The 17,717-nt window shown below is 41.0% G+C and overlaps 2 protein-coding genes and 1 pseudogene across 11 annotated transcripts; 2 read left to right on the plus strand and 1 right to left on the minus strand.

Moving 5' to 3' along the window:
• The first annotated feature begins 1,485 nt into the window (after positions 1-1,485).
• On the plus strand, positions 1,486-3,350 carry LOC104450955 (organic cation/carnitine transporter 3). Its single transcript, XM_010065691.3, has one exon. The coding sequence runs from the start codon at positions 1,632-1,634 to the stop codon at positions 3,204-3,206; it is 1,575 nt and encodes a 524-aa protein (XP_010063993.1). The 5' UTR covers positions 1,486-1,631; the 3' UTR covers positions 3,207-3,350.
• Positions 3,351-4,113: 763 nt separating this feature from the next.
• Positions 4,114-9,912, minus strand: LOC104450956. 10 transcript variants are annotated; one of them, XM_039315059.1, is made up of 7 exons: positions 9,227-9,912; positions 8,174-8,603; positions 7,729-7,850; positions 7,426-7,537; positions 6,982-7,103; positions 6,253-6,358; positions 4,114-5,150 (listed from the first exon to the last, which is right to left on the minus strand). In XM_039315059.1, exons 2-7 carry the CDS (start codon positions 8,292-8,294, stop codon positions 5,146-5,148), a joined length of 588 nt encoding a protein of 195 aa, XP_039170993.1. In that variant the 5' UTR covers positions 8,295-8,603; positions 9,227-9,912; the 3' UTR covers positions 4,114-5,145. The 10 variants fall into 10 exon arrangements, 5 of the variants coding, with proteins under 5 accessions (XP_039170993.1, XP_039170990.1, XP_039170991.1 ...); XM_039315056.1 differs by having other exon boundaries at positions 6,237-6,358; XM_039315057.1 differs by lacking the exon at positions 9,227-9,912 and adding an exon at positions 8,926-8,979 and having other exon boundaries at positions 6,237-6,358.
• A 3,738-nt stretch (positions 9,913-13,650) lies between these two features.
• LOC104452375 lies at positions 13,651-15,704 on the plus strand (annotated as a pseudogene).
• Positions 15,705-17,717: the final 2,013 nt, after the last annotated feature.

Consider the following 17,717-nt stretch of genomic DNA (forward strand, 5'->3'; position numbering starts at 1 on the left):
ATTATTGCGAGCTAGGGTACCAAGAAGAAGTCGACTCAAAACTCCAAACTCAGTACATAATCTAGAACAAGTATCATTGAGCAATTCAACTTCTTTTTGTGCTTGTGTGGTATTGGCTGTGCTCAGATATACTCTTCAAAATGCAATCAATGATAGAGATCGTGACGTGCTTGCTTGGTAAGCTTCCAGAAGGGTAATATCTTGTGATCTTGATTACTTTTTGCTTATGGAAAAATAGAGTCCTACATGGTTGTGACCACAGCAGCAATTATGATTCCGGAGTCGGGGTCCACAGCAGCAATTAAACACCAGCCCACGAACGATCGAGTTACCACATGGTTGTGACCACATGGTTGCTTAACACGTAAGCTAATAATACAAATTTTTTTTCCAGGAAAATGAATGATATATCCGTTGCTACTTTCGTATCTCCAAAATAGTAAAATCAAAGTTCGAGTGCGATCCACTCATGCATAGTTGCACTAGTTGAGGCGTACCCCCTGATTTGTCATCAGGTCAGGGATTTAACTCTCTGAGTCGTCACGACTCTTAGAGTAGTTCAGTGATTTAAACGGGGGCTTTGGCGGTGGGTTACTGGGCCAGTCTCCGCCGAGATATAGTCGGTGCTGTGCTTCCAAAGGTGAGCTAGGCTAGTGAGCTAGGCTGGATCCTTAGTATAAAAAAAAAAAAAGTTTGAGTTTGTATTCAAAGCTAGAAACTCAATTTGAGATTTTTATTTGTTTGTTCATTCGATCTTGAAACCATAAACAACAAAAGAACTTTAAAATGCAAAAGAAAAGGAAAGAGGACGACCGAGACTAATTTTTAATTTTTCAACAATTAAGAAAGTTCTTAACATTGCTTGTGAACTAAGCCGTCAAATTTTCTTTCCCTGAATAAAATTAAGTTTGGACAGGAAGAAGTTGTGAGTAGATCTGGACTTCCATCAATATCACTTAATAGTTTTAGTGAAGAAGAAATGAACGAATTTCTAACAACTCAAATTTTAACAAATTATGAACTCATGATCGTGAGAAGGAAAAAAAATGCATTTGATTTTGAAACATAACTTTACTTAGAGGAAAGACGTCGATTATTTTTTACCGATTCAAGATGACAATGAAAATAAGTTACTTAATTGATTTCATTGGAAACTTAGCGCAAATATGGTATGCGAAGGAGAGAGATGTTGAGGTTACTTTGGTCGAACGAGAGGAGTAATGTGAATGGTAAATATTGAACTAAATTTTTGTGGTTGAAGGGTAATTTTGGCTAGTTAACATACAAAGGATGTGGTTTAATAATTACATATCGGATGTTAAAGCCTTTTTATCAAACTCGCAACACTCCATTTGGCATTTCGTGCATAATTAGTATCCAGCTCAACACTCTCCAACAACTTGTAAGAAGTCTCAACGCTATTTGCAACCTCGCTATTGGAGGCTAGGAACTATTTAATAGTTATCACCCAGACAACTCATCATTCACTATGCTTTACACCAAGCAAGATCAATATAAAATCCTACACATTCTGCTCCGTCACACTCATCTCTAAAATCAGCTGCTTTACTCTCCTTTTCCACAACGCAGAAGAAATTCCAAATCCAACAAGAAGCAAAGCACAAAAAAGAATGGCCGATCCGACTCCGTTGCTCTCACAATCTGCCACCGCCAGCAGCGACCAGGAACCTCTGAAGCTTAAGAAGCACTACCCGTCGTTGGACTCGATGATCGAGCAGTCCATGAAAGATTTCGGGTGGGCTCAGCTCATGCAAGCCTTGCTTGTGTCGCTTGCTTGGTTCTTCGACGCGCAGCAAACGTTCATAAGCATTTTCACTGACGCTCTACCACCGTGGCACTGCGTGAATCTTGACGACCAATATTGCAACTCCATTTCCGACGTTTGTCTACTTGCGAATAGTTCCTCATGGCAATGGGAATATCCCAAGCACGCCTCTATAGTCTCTGAGTGGGGCCTTCAATGCGCAAACTCAGCAATAAAGGGCTTACCGGCTTCGTCCTTCTTCATGGGATGCTTGATTGGCGGTTTGCTTTTGGCGACGCTTGCCGATTCATTGCTCGGCCGCAAAAACATGCTCTTCCTCTCTTGTTTAGTCATGTCTTGCTCATCCCTACTCACGGTCTTCTCCACCAACGTGTGGATCTACTCCTGCTTGAGATTCGTCACTGGATTTGGACGCGCGACAATTGGCACGTGTGCTCTCGTGCTGTCAGCGGAATTAGTTGGCAAGAAGTGCCGAGGGAGTGTCGGGATGATTGGATTCTTCATTTTCACATTAGGTTTTTTATCATTGCCGGCGATTGCCTACTTGAACCAAGGTTCATCATGGAGAATTCTATACATTTGGACAGCAGCCCCGGCCATTGGCTACTGTGTCTTAGTCCATTTCTTGGTTTGCGAGTCACCGAGATGGCTCTTCGGGATGGGACGCAGGGAAGAGGCCATGGAATCCTTAAAGAGAATAGCGCCGCCGGGTGCGAGCGCCCTCACCAACGGCTTCTCCTCAGTCTCGCTCAACGAGTACCCTATCAACAACATGGACATCTTTTCGGCAATCAAGGCCTTATTAGAAAAGAGATGGGCCTTTCGCCGGCTATGTGCAGTCATGTTGATTGGGTTCGGGGTGGGGATGGTGTACTACGGAATGCCGCTCGGGGTCGGGAACTTGGACTTCAACCTCTACTCGATTATCACGCTCAACGCCCTCGCCGAACTGCCTTCGACCCTGGTCACTTTCCTCCTCATAGGAAAGCTCAATAGGAGGAGTTCTCTACTATTCTTCACAACACTCAGTGGGGTTTTTAGCGTGATGTGCATTTTGGAGGGCCAGGTGTGGCAAAAGTTGCAAATTGTCTTGGAGCTAGTCTCTTTCTTCAGTGGGTGCACCGCGCTTGATGTGCTGTTGATATTCACATTAGAGTTGTTCCCTACGTCCGTGCGGAACACGGCGATGTCGATGGTGAGGCAGGCAGTGGTGTTTGGCGGTGTGTTCAGCCCATTGCTGGTGGCAGTGGCCGGCCGGACAGGCGACAGTGTGGTGTCTTTTGGGGTTTTTGGGCTGGTCATCGGGTGTTGTGGGCTGTTTGTCATGTGCTTGCCGGAGACAAGAGGTGGGAATCTTTGTGATACCATGGATGAGGAAGAGCGGAAAGAGGACAAAAGGGACCACCGTGTTTTGTGCTAGATAGAGATAAAGGTAGTCGATGGTGGGAGTGTCAGTTCTGTCTTATCGCTGTGGCCTAAAAGGGATGTCTAATTGCAAATCCAATTTGGATAACCTTCTTTGTATTTCTAGCAAAAATGATAAGCAACTTCTTATGCTTTGTTTATTTCATGAAAAATGAATGATTAGAAAAATATTTTCTCCAAACTAAAAACAATCACTTATATCACTTATAAAAATTATAATGACTTTTTGGACCAAAAAAGATAAAATTAATCTAGTCTTCTAGAATTCTCAAGAATAAGTTATACACATAATATTATATTTTAGGGGCAATTTTTGTCTCTAAAATAGATATTTTTTTCCCCAAACCAGTGAGATGGTGGAAATAGCCCCTCCTTATTAAAATTTCAGAATCACTCTTGGTAAAGTTGATCATCGACCAGATTGGTGCGGGTTCACGGGCTGTGAAGTCATGCCTAACTTTATGCTCGGTCCATCCATCAACCAAAGTATTTGTAACTTTGTTGGCGAATGCCTTAAAAGACACTTGTTAAGATACTGGTTAAGGAAAATATTAAACTTTATAGTGCACTGGCTGTCTAATGTTATATATGATAATAATTTGGAAAATGGCGATTGGTTTCTTAATTAGCATACTTAACCAATGCCTCATGGGCATGCTTTAACAACACCTACATACATGTAGCGCTTTGCATTTTTTTTTTAAAGTATTAATAAGGGAGTGAGAGTTTTCGAGCGCTCAATTAGTCCCCCTGTGCTGCAGAGATCAGTGAATATAGCTTTGCGTTGGTGGATGTGATTCCAAGAAAATGTACAAAGTCTTGTGGTTCAAACCAGATCTTGAGCTAGAAAAAATGAAAATGTTTTACCACTTGAGCAAGAAGAGAGCCCAGGACACTCCCGCGATTGAAGGTAGCTCCATTGACCAAAAAAATGATGCGTTTATGGAAAATGTCCCATCACTGTCATGTGGCACAATGCCAAGATGATGAGGACAATAATTGTTTGAAGAAGTACTTTCATTTTATCGAGAAGTATCAAAGATAAGAGAAGCAGGGAATACCAGAGGTAAGAGGAATATCTAAATCATCGTTCTCACTAATACATTGTTGCTTGATCGCGAAGTGCTCGTCAATCTCCGCTTACTGCTGATCATATACTTTCAAAGTCTTATCAAACTCATCGGAGCATCTCTTCAAGATTCTCCCCGCCTTTTCGATAGCAGACCTCTTGATGTCGAGGAGACGATGGATTGCAGCCAGTCATTACAAGAGTTTCCTCTCATCTAAAAGTTCAGCTTCTTCTTTGACAATAGTTTGGTAAAGTTGGGATCTTGCTTTATTGCTTTTTTCTGCTCTGCCAATTGAATTTCCAAAGCATTGAACGTCCTCTCCTTCAATGTCGACACGAAAACCTTACCATAACTCTGCTTGAATTTTGACACTGCCGTCAATAAAAGGGGTAGAGAATTCGTCACACCCCACTAAAATCCAGGGGTCTGGTGTTGGGGCCTTTGCCAGAGCTCGATTTGACAATCAAATTTTTGGCTTTAGCCTCTATGCCTAGATCAGAAATGATTGCCGTGAGTGTGTAGAACTCCTCGCATTTAGCTTTCACGATCTCATGGGCGGTAGGAGATTTCAAGCCAGAATTGACTTTAGGAATTGTTGTCGAGACATCTCGGATCGACCAAAGTTAGTGCATCATCAATCCACTCCAGGTCAGAAATGTCAAGGTAAGAGGAAGAAGACAGCAGGTGACAACCCGTGCGACCCACGCGACAGCGGTGCGTAGGCGACCAGATCTGGCCGGTTGAGCTCCGCTCAGCCTGCCGCGTGGGTCGCATGACCCAGGTGATGCTGCTTGAGGCCACGACCCACGCGACGGCGGTGCGTGGGCGACCAGATCTGGCCGGCTAAGCTTTGTCGGCTGATCTTCACTCTAGAAGAAACAAGTCCAACGAGGAAAACGATGAATAATAATTTTTTAGTGTAAAACAGGAAACGCAATTATCAGTGAGGGCAATATTGGAGGAAAAAAATCATTAAACCCCTCTTTAGCATTTCAAATGCCAACATTTAGCCAACGAGACCTCTAAATGCTGAGCCAAACACCTATTTTTTTTTCCAATGAGCTTTAGGGGCTTAAAGTCTCTTGGAAATGCTAAATCAAACGGGACCTTAATAACTAATGTTCTCGGGAACATCAATGGAAAGCAATATCTAAGTCAACTGGTAGTAGAAAGCTTGAATAGACCGATGGATAGCTGTTATGAGTAGCTATATATCACCTGAGATGAACATGCATTTCACGTTATCACACCTTCTCAAAAGAAGTCCTAGATATTCCTTTGACTATCAATCTAAATTTCTAGCAATTTGACAGCAAGTCTCAGGCCTAGAACTCTAGAAAGAATTATGAATGAGAATCCAATCAATCGTTAATCCCTTAGGAAAAGGATAATTTCCTAATATAGCCAACTCTATCCGTGGAAGTTACACCATTACCAAGAAGATTCAATTGTAAGGGCAACCAGATTTTCGGCCATTGTGTCGTTTATCTTCAACGGTTACATCAATCCTCTTGAAGACTATTCAATGGCTAGTTTGGAGACTGAAGACTATATAGATCAACACATGCTGAAGAAGATACAATGACTACAAGCATAGAAAACTTCATACTCCGATATATTCATTTACTAAAAGTACTTGTCACTGATTGTAATCTCATTTAAGAAGTGCACGAGGGTTACAGTATTGCTTGTGATTTGGTAGTAGGATCTACTAGCTTCGAGTAGAAGCAGCACAAGCTACTGTTGTAGCTACTCCAAGGATTACAAGAGAAGTCTAACCATGTTGGTTGCTGTTAGTTTAGAAGAGTGGTTGCTTGATTTTGATAATTACGCAAAAAAGATTCAAATTTCAATAATTAACCTGTCAACCCCCTCTATGCCGCACTTTTAGCCGCAACAATTGCCTATATTAACCAAGACGTTTAAGAACCTTGTGATAAAAAGAAAGAACTTATAGGGAAAGAAGCAAACCAGAGAATCCGATGAAAGGAAGTTCTCCAAAGGCAAATGGGGCAACGAAGGTAAGGATTATTTGCTTTGAGGGCTTGAAATGTGGGCACATCAAATCCGATTGTCCCTTGCTCATCAAATTGAAGAAAAATTAAAGAGAAACGATGTCATGATAATGAGATCAATGAACAAACAAATCTCTGTTTAATGGCCGACATTCAATCTTAGAATTAAGGGGGACCAAGGAAAAAAGAATCAATCGTATCTAAACGCACAAGGTCTTGTCCAATCTTTGAATCTAGACGAAGTCGCTATCTCTTGTCATGATTATCTAATTTCGTCTCCATGTACATAACTATGGCCTCTCTTTTGGTCAACCAATCGCATGAATACGAAAGGGACGTGCATAAAGAAACAGGGGCAGTGAATTATTGCATGATGTTTATCACCTCGAGTTGAAGGTCGCATGAAGTTTCTTCCACCTGTTATCTTATCATTTTCACTGTCTCGATTCACATAAATCTGGCCCTTTGTTTTATCAACAGTCAGCATGACGGAGACCTGTGCCATCTAAATTCAACTCACAACTCTAGGACATGTATTTTTTTTTTTTTAAGTAGGAAAATTAAATTAAACTCGTATGAATCCACTGATATTATTGCACCCAAATGTGCGAACCAAAGCTCAACATGATTCAGTCGATAAGAACCAAGACGTTTAAGAACCTTCTGATAAAAAGAAAGAACTTACAGGGAAAGAAGCAAACCAGAGAATCCGATGAAAGGAAGTTCTCCAAAGGCAAAGGGGACAACGAAGGTAAGGATTATTTGCTTTGAGGGCTTGAAATGTGGGCACATCAAATCCGATTGTCCCTTGCTCATCAAATTGAAGAAAAATTAAAGAGAAACGATGTCCTGATAATAAGATCAATGAACAAACAAATCTCTGTTTAATGGCCAACATTCAATCTTAGAATTAAGGGGGACCAAGGAAAAAAGAATCAATCGTATCTAAACGCACAAGGTCTTGTCCAATCTTTGAATCTAGACGAAGTCGCTATCTCTTGTCATGATTATCTAATTTCGTCTCCATGTACATAACTATGGCATCTCTTTTGGTCAACCAATCGCATGAATACGAAAGGGACGTGCATAAAGAAACAGGGGCAATGAATTATTGCATGATGTTTATCACCTCGAGTTGAAGGTCGCATGAAGTTTCTTCCACCTGTTATCTTATCATTTTCACTGTCTCGATTCACATAAATCTGGCCCTTTGTTTTATCAACAGTCAGCTTGACGGAGACCTGTGCCATCTAAATTCAACTCACAACTCTAGGACATGTATTTTTTTTTTTTTTTAAGTAGGAAAATTAAATTAAACTCGTATGAATCCACTGATATTATTGTACCCAAATGTGCGAACCAAAGCTCAACATGATTCAGTCGATAAGAACCAAGACGTTTAAGAACCTTGTGATAAAAAGAAAGAACTTACAGGGAAAGAAGCAAACCAGAGAATCCGATGAAAGGAAGTTCTCCAAAGGCAAATGGGGCAACGAAGGTAAGGATTATTTGCTTTGAGGGCTTGAAATGTGGGCACATCAAATCCGATTGTCCCTTGCTCATCAAATTGAAGAAAAAATTAAAGATAAACGATGTCCTGATAATGAGATCAATGAACAAACAAATCTCTGTTTAATGGCCGACATTCAATCTTAGAATTAAGGGGGACCAAGGAAAAAAGAATCAATCGTATCTAAACGCACAAGGTCTTGTCCAATCTTTGAATCTAGACGAAGTCGCTATCTCTTGTCATGATTATCTAATTTCGTCTCCATGTACATAACTATGGCCTCTCTTTTGGTCAACCAATCGCATGAATACGAAAGGGACGTGCATAAAGAAACAGGGGCAATGAATTATTGCATGATGTTTATCACCTCGAGTTGAAGGTCGCATGAAGTTTCTTCCACCTGTTATCTTATCATTTTCACTGTCTCGATTCACATAAATCTGGCCCTTTGTTTTATCAATAGTCAGCATGACGGAGACCTGTGCCATCTAAATTCAACTCACAACTCTAGGACATGTATTTTTTTTTTTTTTTTTTTTAAGTAGGAAAATTAAATTAAACTCGTATGAATCCACTGATATTATTGTACCCAAATGTGCGAACCAAAGCTCAACATGATTCAGTCGATAAGAACCAAGACGTTTAAGAACCTTGTGATAAAAAGAAAGAACTTACAGGGAAAGAAGCAAACCAGAGAATCCGATGAAAGGAAGTTCTCCAAAGGCAAAGGGGACAACGAAGGTAAGGATTATTTGCTTTGAGGGCTTGAAATGTGGGCACATCAAATCCGATTGTCCCTTGCTCATCAAATTGAAGAAAAATTAAAGAGAAACGATGTCCTGATAATGAGATCAATGAACAAACAAATCTCTGTTTAATGGCCGACATTCAATCTTAGAATTAAGGGGGACCAAGGAAAAAAGAATCAATCGTATCTAAACGCACAAGGTCTTGTCCAATCTTTGAATCTAGACGAAGTCGCTATCTCTTGTCATGATTATCTAATTTCGTCTCCATGTACATAACTATGGCCTCTCTTTTGGTCAACCAATCGCATGAATACGAAAGGGACGTGCATAAAGAAACAGGGGCAATGAATTATTGCATGATGTTTATCACCTCGAGTTGAAGGTCGCATGAAGTTTCTTCCACCTGTTATCTTATCATTTTCACTGTCTTGATTCACATAAATCTGGCCCTTTGTTTTATCAACAGTCAGCTTAACGGAGACCTGTGCCATCTAAATTCAACTCACAACTCTAGGACATGTATTTTTTTTTTTTTAAGTAGGAAAATTAAATTAAACTCGTATGAATCCACTGATATTATTGTACCCAAATGCGCGAACCAAAGCTCAACATGATTCAGTCGATAAGAACCAAGACGTTTAAGAACCTTGTGATAAAAAGAAAGAACTTACAGGGAAAGAAGCAAACCAGAGAATCCGATGAAAGGAAGTTCTCCAAAGGCAAAGGGGACAACGAAGGTAAGGATTATTTGCTTTGAGGGCTTGAAATGTGGGCACATCAAATCCGATTGTCCCTTGCTCATCAAATTGAAGAAAAAATTAAAGAGAAACGATGTCATGATAATGAGATCAATGAACAAACAAATCTCTGTTTAATGGCCGACATTCAATCTTAGAATTAAGGGGGACCAAGGAAAAAAGAATCAATCGTATCTAAACGCACAAGGTCTTGTCCAATCTTTGAATCTAGACGAAGTCGCTATCTCTTGTCATGATTATCTAATTTCGTCTCCATGTACATAACTATGGCATCTCTTTTGGTCAACCAATCGCATGAATACGAAAGGGACGTGCATAAAGAAACATGGGCAATGAATTATTGCATGATGTTTATCACCTCGAGTTGAAGGTCGCATGAAGTTTCTTCCACCTGTTATCTTATCATTTTCACTGTCTCGATTCACATAAATCTGGCCCTTTGTTTTATCAACAGTCAGCTTGACGGAGACCTGTGCCATCTAAATTCAACTCACAACTCTAGGACATGTATTTTTTTTTTTTTTTAAGTAGGAAAATTAAATTAAACTCGTATGAATCCACTGATATTATTGTACCCAAATGTGCGAACCAAAGCTCAACATGATTTAGTCGATTATTAAAATCATATAACATGAGGGAAATCGGATTGTGATGTATTGATATAATATTACTCCCTAGAAAGATTGTGATAAGCGCCAGCAAATGTATGCCTATGTTGATTTATCAATTGATGAGGTGAGGTATTGTAGTTTCGCTAGACTAAATAACCTTTTTTGGGTCTTACGAATTATTGCGAGCTAGGGTTACACGAAGAAGGCTACTCTAACACTCCAAACATAGTACGTGATCTCGAGCTGGAATAAATAACATCGAGCAATTCAACTTCTTTTAGTGCTTATATGGCATTGGCAATATCTAAAGATACTCTTCAACATGCACTCATTGATATGGAGGTACAAACACCTAGAGTGCCAAAACTTGGTACAAAGGAATACTTAGGGCGTGTTTGGTAACGTTTCTGTTCAAAAATTGTTTTAGGGAACAAAAATAAAAAAAATTGTTTCTGTTCCGAGGAACAATTTTTTACCAGAAACACGTGTTTGGTAAACTTGTTCCAGGAAAAATTTTCGGCTATGGCCGAGGCCGGCGACCAGCCAAAGAAAAAAGAAAGAAAAAAGAAGAAAAAAAGAAAAAGAAAAAAGAGAAAAGTGTTAAAAAATTTTGTTTCGAAACAAAAACAACTTTTTTGTTTCTGTTTACGTTTCGGATGTGTTTCTGGGAACAAAAAAATAGTTTTGGAACAAAAACGCACACAAACGCGTTTCTGTTCCTTTTTTGTTCCCAGGAATAAAAAAACAGAAAAAGTGTTCAAAAACAGAAAAAAGAAACAATAACAAACGCAGCCTTAAGTACCAAAATCGGAGCAAAATGGATTACTTAAGTGCCACTCCGGCCAAAATCCGACTAAATTGCTGACGTTGCAATTTTCCGGCGAGATGAGTGCAAAATGATGTCGTTTTGCACGCTGATGTAGCGAGAAAACGCAAAAAAACGACGTCATTTTGTGTATGATATGGTATATAATTAATATAAAAATTACTTAAATTAAATTTAAAATTAACTTTATTTAAAATATTCTGAACAAAAAAAAAAAGGTGTTGAAGGGGGAGCGTTGGCTGGGGTCGTCGAGCCCTCGCTAAGGCCGGCGACGCCGGCCAGCCGGTGGCGAGGGCCCGTGAGCCCTCGCCTAGATCCGGGCGAGGTTAGCAGCCCTCGCCCGGTCGGGCCAAGGGCCACCGCCTGTGGGCGACCCCTCGGTGGGCGGTGGCCCTTAGCTCAACCAAGCGAGGGCTTGCGAGCCCTCGCTGCCAATCGGCTAGGGGCCGCGACCCCGGCCGACCCTTCCCCCTTCGTCGTCGGCCCTTCCCGACAAGTGACGGCGAGGGCTTAGCCCTCGCCCGCGTCCTTCGCACCCCCCTTTTTAATTTTAAGTTTTTATTTTTAGAATATTTTAAATAAATTTATTTTTATATTAATTATTTACCACATCATATACAAAACGACATCGTTTTTTATGTTTTCTCGCTACGTCAGTGTGCAAAACGATGCTGTTTTGCACTCACCTCGCTGGAAAATTGTCACGTCAGCAATTTAGCTGAAGTAGCACTTAAGTGATCCATTTTGCTCCAATTTTGGCACTTAAGTATACATTTCCAAACTTTTGGCACTTAAGTGTCCATCTATGCCAAGTTTTGGCATTTGTGGTGTACTTCTTCCCATTGATATGTCAATCTGAATATATACGGAAGTTGGAGAGATCATGACGTGTTTGCTTGGTCAGCGCTATTTTGGGTGGAATACTATGATCTTAATTACTTGGTGTTTATAATTAAAAAAGAAAAAGAAAAAGTAGAGTTTTGTTTGGTTGGGACATTTATGCGTCATAGCAGCAATTATGATTCCAACGATGGGGTCAACAATTAGGGAGAGACAATTAAACGCCCACCCAAGAACGGTCAAGATATATATTGCTGGACATGTAAGGTAAAAGCGTAAAAGAATAATTTGAGGCTTTTTTTTTTTTTTTTTGTCGGTCCTACTCTATTTCTTACTTTCAGACTTTTGCCAAGTCTCATTGCATGGTACACTTGAAACTAAATCATCCAAATCTCAACCCTCCTAAGAATGTGGGGATTTGAACCTCCACCTCCCCCTTCCATGTTGAAATAGTAGCCACTGGGGCAAAACCCAGTGGTTGAATAATCTGAGAGTTGAAAACACATTCTTTTAGGCATATTGATGATCTATTAGTGGCTACTTTCCTATTTTTGCTTGCACTTGATGTAAAGAGGACTATTTGCTTTTTCATCCAAAATAGGAAAAACAATACTCGGGCGTGTATTGAATGCTGGAAACTCAATTCAGGATTTTAATTTGCCTCTTCCTTCCAATTTTAAAACCACAAAAAAAAAGATTAAAAAAAAGACAAAAAAGGAAAGAAAAGGATGGAGTTTTTTGTTGTTGTTTAACCTAAGTAGGATTGACACTAACATGACAAGAGACACAAAATAACATGACACAACACGTTGACTCGTCCTTTCTAAAAAAATAAGGAATTCCAACACATTGGACACGTTGTATATTAAATATATATATATATATATATATATTTCATATATATGATAAATAATCATTTTTATGAAATCAAATTAATTTGATTTAAATTCACAAATAAATAAATAATAATAAAGAGTCTAAAATGAATTTATACTAAAAATATTAATCCACCATTTGTTAAAATCATTTAATATTTAATTTGATAAAATTCAATTCAATTCCAATAATCCATAAAATTTGGAGGAAAATAAAGCAAGCAAACTCATGTGATAGAGCGTGTCGGAAGAGGAGAGGAAAAAAAAAACTTGAGAAGTAAATTGTGTGTCACAAGAAATGAGAATAGGAAGAAAAGAGAAGACTAGATTTTCTTTTTTTCCTACTTTATTGTTTTTATTGTTTTTATTGTTTTATTACTTTTTACATATTTCATTTTGACCCCTCATTTATCGAAAATCTTTAAAATTAACCCCGTGCATATCGAAATTATATATTGAAATTCCGATATGAAATTTCGAATCGTGTGTCAGAATTCTAGACTCAAGTGTTGAAAAGTGTTAGAAGAGTTGACCAAGTGTTTGATTTTCCGACATGTGTTGACTAAATATCGAAGAGTGTCAGAGAGTATCAGAGAGTGTCAATACTCTAACATTACATGAAGGCCCCCGGAGAGTAACGGTGTTTTATAGTGTTTAACCATCAAGAAAGTTCTTAACATTTGCTCGTCAACTAACCCCTCAAATTTTTTTTCTATGAATATAATTAAGTTTAAAGGTGAAGAAGATGTGATCGGATTCGGACTTCTACCAAAATCACTTCAAGGTTAGGCAAAAGAAGAAATGGACGACTTTCTAACAACTCAAATTAAAAACATCATGTTTTCAAAAAAATTATGAATTTAGGGTAGTGAAAAAATGGAAAATTCATCTTTGACCTCGGAACGTAACTTTATTTAGAGGAAAGACATATTTTGCTGATTCAAAAATGACAGTAGAAATAAGTTAGCGAATTTACTATTTTTGAAAACTAAGCAAAGATATATGGTGGGTGAAGTGGGGAGATGATGAGGTTAATTTTGTTGAAAGAGAGAGGAGCAATGTCAATTCTAAATATCAAACTAAATCTTGTGATTGAAGGGTAGTTTCATCAATTAACGTAAAATAGTGTGTTTCAGTCCAAAAGATCGGGAGATGATGCCACGCCAATTTAAATAAGTATTGGATGTTACGGCTTTTTTCCAAATTCACAACAGTTCGTTTGGCATTTTGTGCCTGATTAGTATCCACCTCAACGCTCTCCTACAACTTGGAATAGAAAGCGAAAGTCTCTACTCAGTTTGCAACCTTGATAGGAGTTATTGATACCCGGTTGAACCGTTCATCTTTTACCCACTTAACACAAGCAAGACCAATATAAATCCTACATTTTACTCTCTTTTCCCACTATACGAAAGAAATTCCAAATCCAACAAGAAGCAAAGCACATAAAAGAACGGCCGATCCGACTCCGTTGCTCTCCCAATCCACCATCAGCAGCGACAAGCATGAATCTCCAAAGCTCGAGAAGCACCACCCATTGGACTCGATGATCGAGCGGTCGACGAAAGATTTCGGGTGGGCTCAGCCCATGCAACCGTCGCTTGTGTCACTTGCTGGATTCTTCAACTCGCAGCAAACCTTCCTGAGCATTTTCACTGGTGTTTAACCACCGTGGCACTGCGTGAATCTCGATGACGAGTATTGCAACTCCATGTCCGACGTTTGTCGACTACCGAACAGTTCCTCATGGCAATGGGATTATCCGAAGCACGCCTCTATAGTGTCTGAGTGGGGCCTTCAATGCGCGAACTCAGCAATAAGGGGCTTAGTGGCTTCATCCTTCTTGATGGGATGCTTGATTGGCGGTTTGCTTTTGGCAACGCTCGCCGACTTGTCCCTCGGCCGCAAAAACATGCTCTTCCTCTCGTGTTAGTCATGTCTTGTTCATCCCTATTCACGGTCTTCTCCACCAACGTGTGGATCTACTCTGGCTTGAGATTTGTCACCGGATTTGGACACGACAATCGGCACTTGTACTTTGGTGCTAGCATCGGAACTAGTGGGCAAGAAGTGGCGAGGGAGCGTCGGGCTGATGAATTTCTTCACTCTCACGTTAGGCTTTTTATCACTGCCGGCGAACGCCTACGGGAACCAACGTTCGTCATGGCGAGCTCTGTATATTTGGACGTCAGTCCCAGCCATTGGCTAATGCGTCTTAGCCCACTTCTTGGTTTGCGAGTCACCAAGATGGCTCTTCGTGATGGGACACAGGGAAGAGGCCTCGGAAACCCTAAAGAGCATCGCACCGCCGAGCGCGAGTGCCTTCACCAAGGACTTCTCCTCGATCTCGCTTGATGAGGACCCTTTGAACAACATGGACATCTTATCGGCAATCGAGGCCTCGTTGGAGAAGAAATGGGCCTTTCGCGGGCTACGTGCAGTCATGTTCGTCGGGTTTGGGACAGGGATGGTGTACTACGGGATGCCGCTCGGGGTCACGAACTTGGACTTCAATCTCTACTCAAGCGTCACGCCCAACGCCCTTGCCGAGCTGCCTTCGACCCTGGTCACTTTCTTCCCCATAGGGAAGCTCAATGGGAGGAGTTCTATCCATTCTCTCAACATTTAGTGGGTTTTGTAGTCTGATGTGCATTTTGGAAGGCCAAGTGTGGCAAAAGTGGCAAATTGGCTTGGAACTAGTGTCTTTCTTTGGTGGATGTACCGCGCTTGATGTGTTATTGATATACACATTAGAGTTGTTCCCAACGTGTGTGCGGAACTCGGCGATAGCGATGGTGTGGCAGGCGGTGGTGTTTGGCGTTGTGTTCAGCCCGTTGTTGGTGGCCGCCGCAGGCCGGAGAGGGGATGGGGTGTTGTCTTATGGGGTTTTTGGGCTGGTCATTGGGTGTTGTGGGCTGTTTGTCTTGTGCTTGCCGGAGGCGAGGTGTGGGAATCTTTGTGATACAATGGATGAGGAAGAGAGGAAAGAGAACGAAAGAGACTCTCCGGCGGGAGTGCCAATTCTATTGGACGGTTGTGGCCCAAAAAGAGACTTTCGATTGGGGGAGTCTTACTTAAGGTGTAGTATCTATCCTTTGTTTAGGTTAAGCGTTAGTTTGAAAATCCAATTTAGATATCCGTCTTTGTAATTTGATGTATAACTTATTTGACCTCACAGAGCCATCCTACTGTCGACCACAATATATATACTTTAATGAGACTATTGAAAATTGGACTAAGGGAGTTATACAGTGGAACCAAGGGATATTCATGAGAACAAACTAGCACAACTACAAAGTATTTTAAATGGATACCGACTCGGTTTATTTCGCGAAAATTATGTTTCACATTTTTTAGTGTTTGGATTGTTTAGAACAATTAGTCAAATGAAAATCTTTTTACAATCAATAGAGAATGATCAAAATTAAATATATATATATATATATATATATATATAGTTCTTTTTAAAATCAAAATATATTTTCCATAATACTAGGCACAAGAACCTCCATGCTTGTCCTCAAGTCCTTAGGTCCTGGGCTCGAGACCCCACTACCCGTGCTTGAGACCCCATTCCCCATGCCTTTGTGCTTGGTAGCCATGCCTAGGTAGTCAAAGCCCGGTTTGGAGTCCATCTAGGCCAAGATTGAATCCTACAACTGGGCTCAAGACTTTAATTCCCATGCTCGAGTACTTGGCTCCAATGCCTAAGGCACCAGCACCAAGCCTAAAGGAGGCCCATGGAGGCCTAGGCTTGAGACCTTGGTGCCCGAGTCCCTGATGGCCATGCCCAAGTACTTGGCTCCCTCCCCTAAGTCATTGGTGCCATGGCATGGGACCACAAAGGCCAGGCCTATTCTTGCCCAGGTGGCCAACGGCCATGCCTTGGTACATGGGTCCATCAAAGTCAAGCCCTAAGTCCACACATGCTGGACTTGGGATCTTGGTGCCATGCTTAGGTACTTGGCTTTAGTGGCCAAGTCACCAATGCTCGAGGTTAGGACCTAGTGCCTATGCCTATGATCTCGATGGCTATGCCAAGATACTTGGATTCCACAACCAAGTCATTGGCACCTACGCCCAAGTCAATCAAGGTTGGGCTCAAGTCCACAAAGGCCAGCTCAAGATGCCAATGCTTGTGCACAAACCTTGGTGGTTTTGCCCTACTACTTGACTCTTGTGCCTAAGTCATTAGAGTGTGGGCCTGAAACCCAAGCTCATTGAAGTCGGGCCCAAGCTCATCAAGGTCGGGCCCACGTCTACAAAGGGCTAGGCTCAAGACCCTAGTGCCTTTGCCTTAGTTCCTGATGGCCATGCATAGACACCCAACTTCTGCCCCAACTCACCAACGCCTAAGCCTTGGTTTATTCTCAAGTCTATGGAAGTCGAGCTCGGGAACTTGGTGCCCTTGATTGGGTTTTCGGTGGCCATGTGTGAGTACCTAGCTCTCATACAAGGCTAGTGCCTAGGGCTAAGTCTAGAAAGTTTAGGCTAGGGTCCATGGAGGTTGGGCTCATGACCTTAATACTTGTGCTTAAGTCCTCGATAGCATGATTGGGTACACGGCTCCCACACTTGAGCCAGAGTCCATAGTGCCCATGCTAGAGTCATTGATAGATGTAGATAGGTCCCCCAGCCATAACAAAGTAGCAGATTCCCACACCCCAGTTTTGGTTTTCAGGCAGTTGGGCCTAGTTCTTCGATGATCAAGCCGGGTCAACAAAGATTGGGCCCAAGTCCCTCAAGGCCAAAGCGAAGACCCTAGGGCCCGTGCCCAGGTATCCGACTCTAGTGCCCATATCATCGGCATTCACACTCGAGTCTATTAAGGTTTGGCTCGGGTTGCCAGTGGCCGGGCCCAATAAACCCCTTCTCTTGTAACCGAGGTCTTAATTACTAGATATCCTTTATATCACATTAATAGTGCATGTCTCTTTTGGAAGATAGCATCAAGTTTTCCTTTCTAAATGATGGAAAATAATTCCATTAATTTTTATATTTCAACAAAGAACCGGAAAATATTATTATATTTTTGGAAAATGATATCTTGGAAATATTTTCCAAATGCTAATTTTTGTTTTTTCGAAACAAATGGAATCCTAGATGCCATCAATGTCATGCTAAAAGAGAGAGAAACCAAAGGACATCTAATACAAAATCAAGCCAGGTCCCAGTGAAAAATTCAGTGAGGCAGAATATCAAAGTAGACTCGAGACATGCATGGAAAGTTGACCGAGTTGGAGATCGAATCG

The sequence above is a fragment of the Eucalyptus grandis genome, chromosome 6 (assembly GCF_016545825.1).
Source record: "Eucalyptus grandis isolate ANBG69807.140 chromosome 6, ASM1654582v1, whole genome shotgun sequence".
Lineage (NCBI taxonomy): Eukaryota > Viridiplantae > Streptophyta > Magnoliopsida > Myrtales > Myrtaceae > Eucalyptus > Eucalyptus grandis.

What these genes read in the sequence shown, in the direction of transcription:
- LOC104450955 (XM_010065691.3), top strand. Translation starts at nt 1,632, where the DNA reads ATGGCCGATCCGACTCCGTTGCTCTCACAATCTGCCACCGCCAGCAGC.
- LOC104450956 (XM_039315056.1), bottom strand. Translation starts at nt 8,294, where the DNA reads ATGGCACAGGTCTCCGTCATGCTGACTATTGATAAAACAAAGGGCCAG. An exon ending in CATGCGACCTTCAACTCGAG is followed by an intron (nt 7,851 to 8,173) that starts GTGATAAACATC and finishes TTGATGAGCAAG; the next exon opens with GGACAATCGGATTTGATGTG. An exon ending in CATGCGACCTTCAACTCGAG is followed by an intron (nt 7,104 to 7,425) that starts GTGATAAACATC and finishes TTGATGAGCAAG; the next exon opens with GGACAATCGGATTTGATGTG.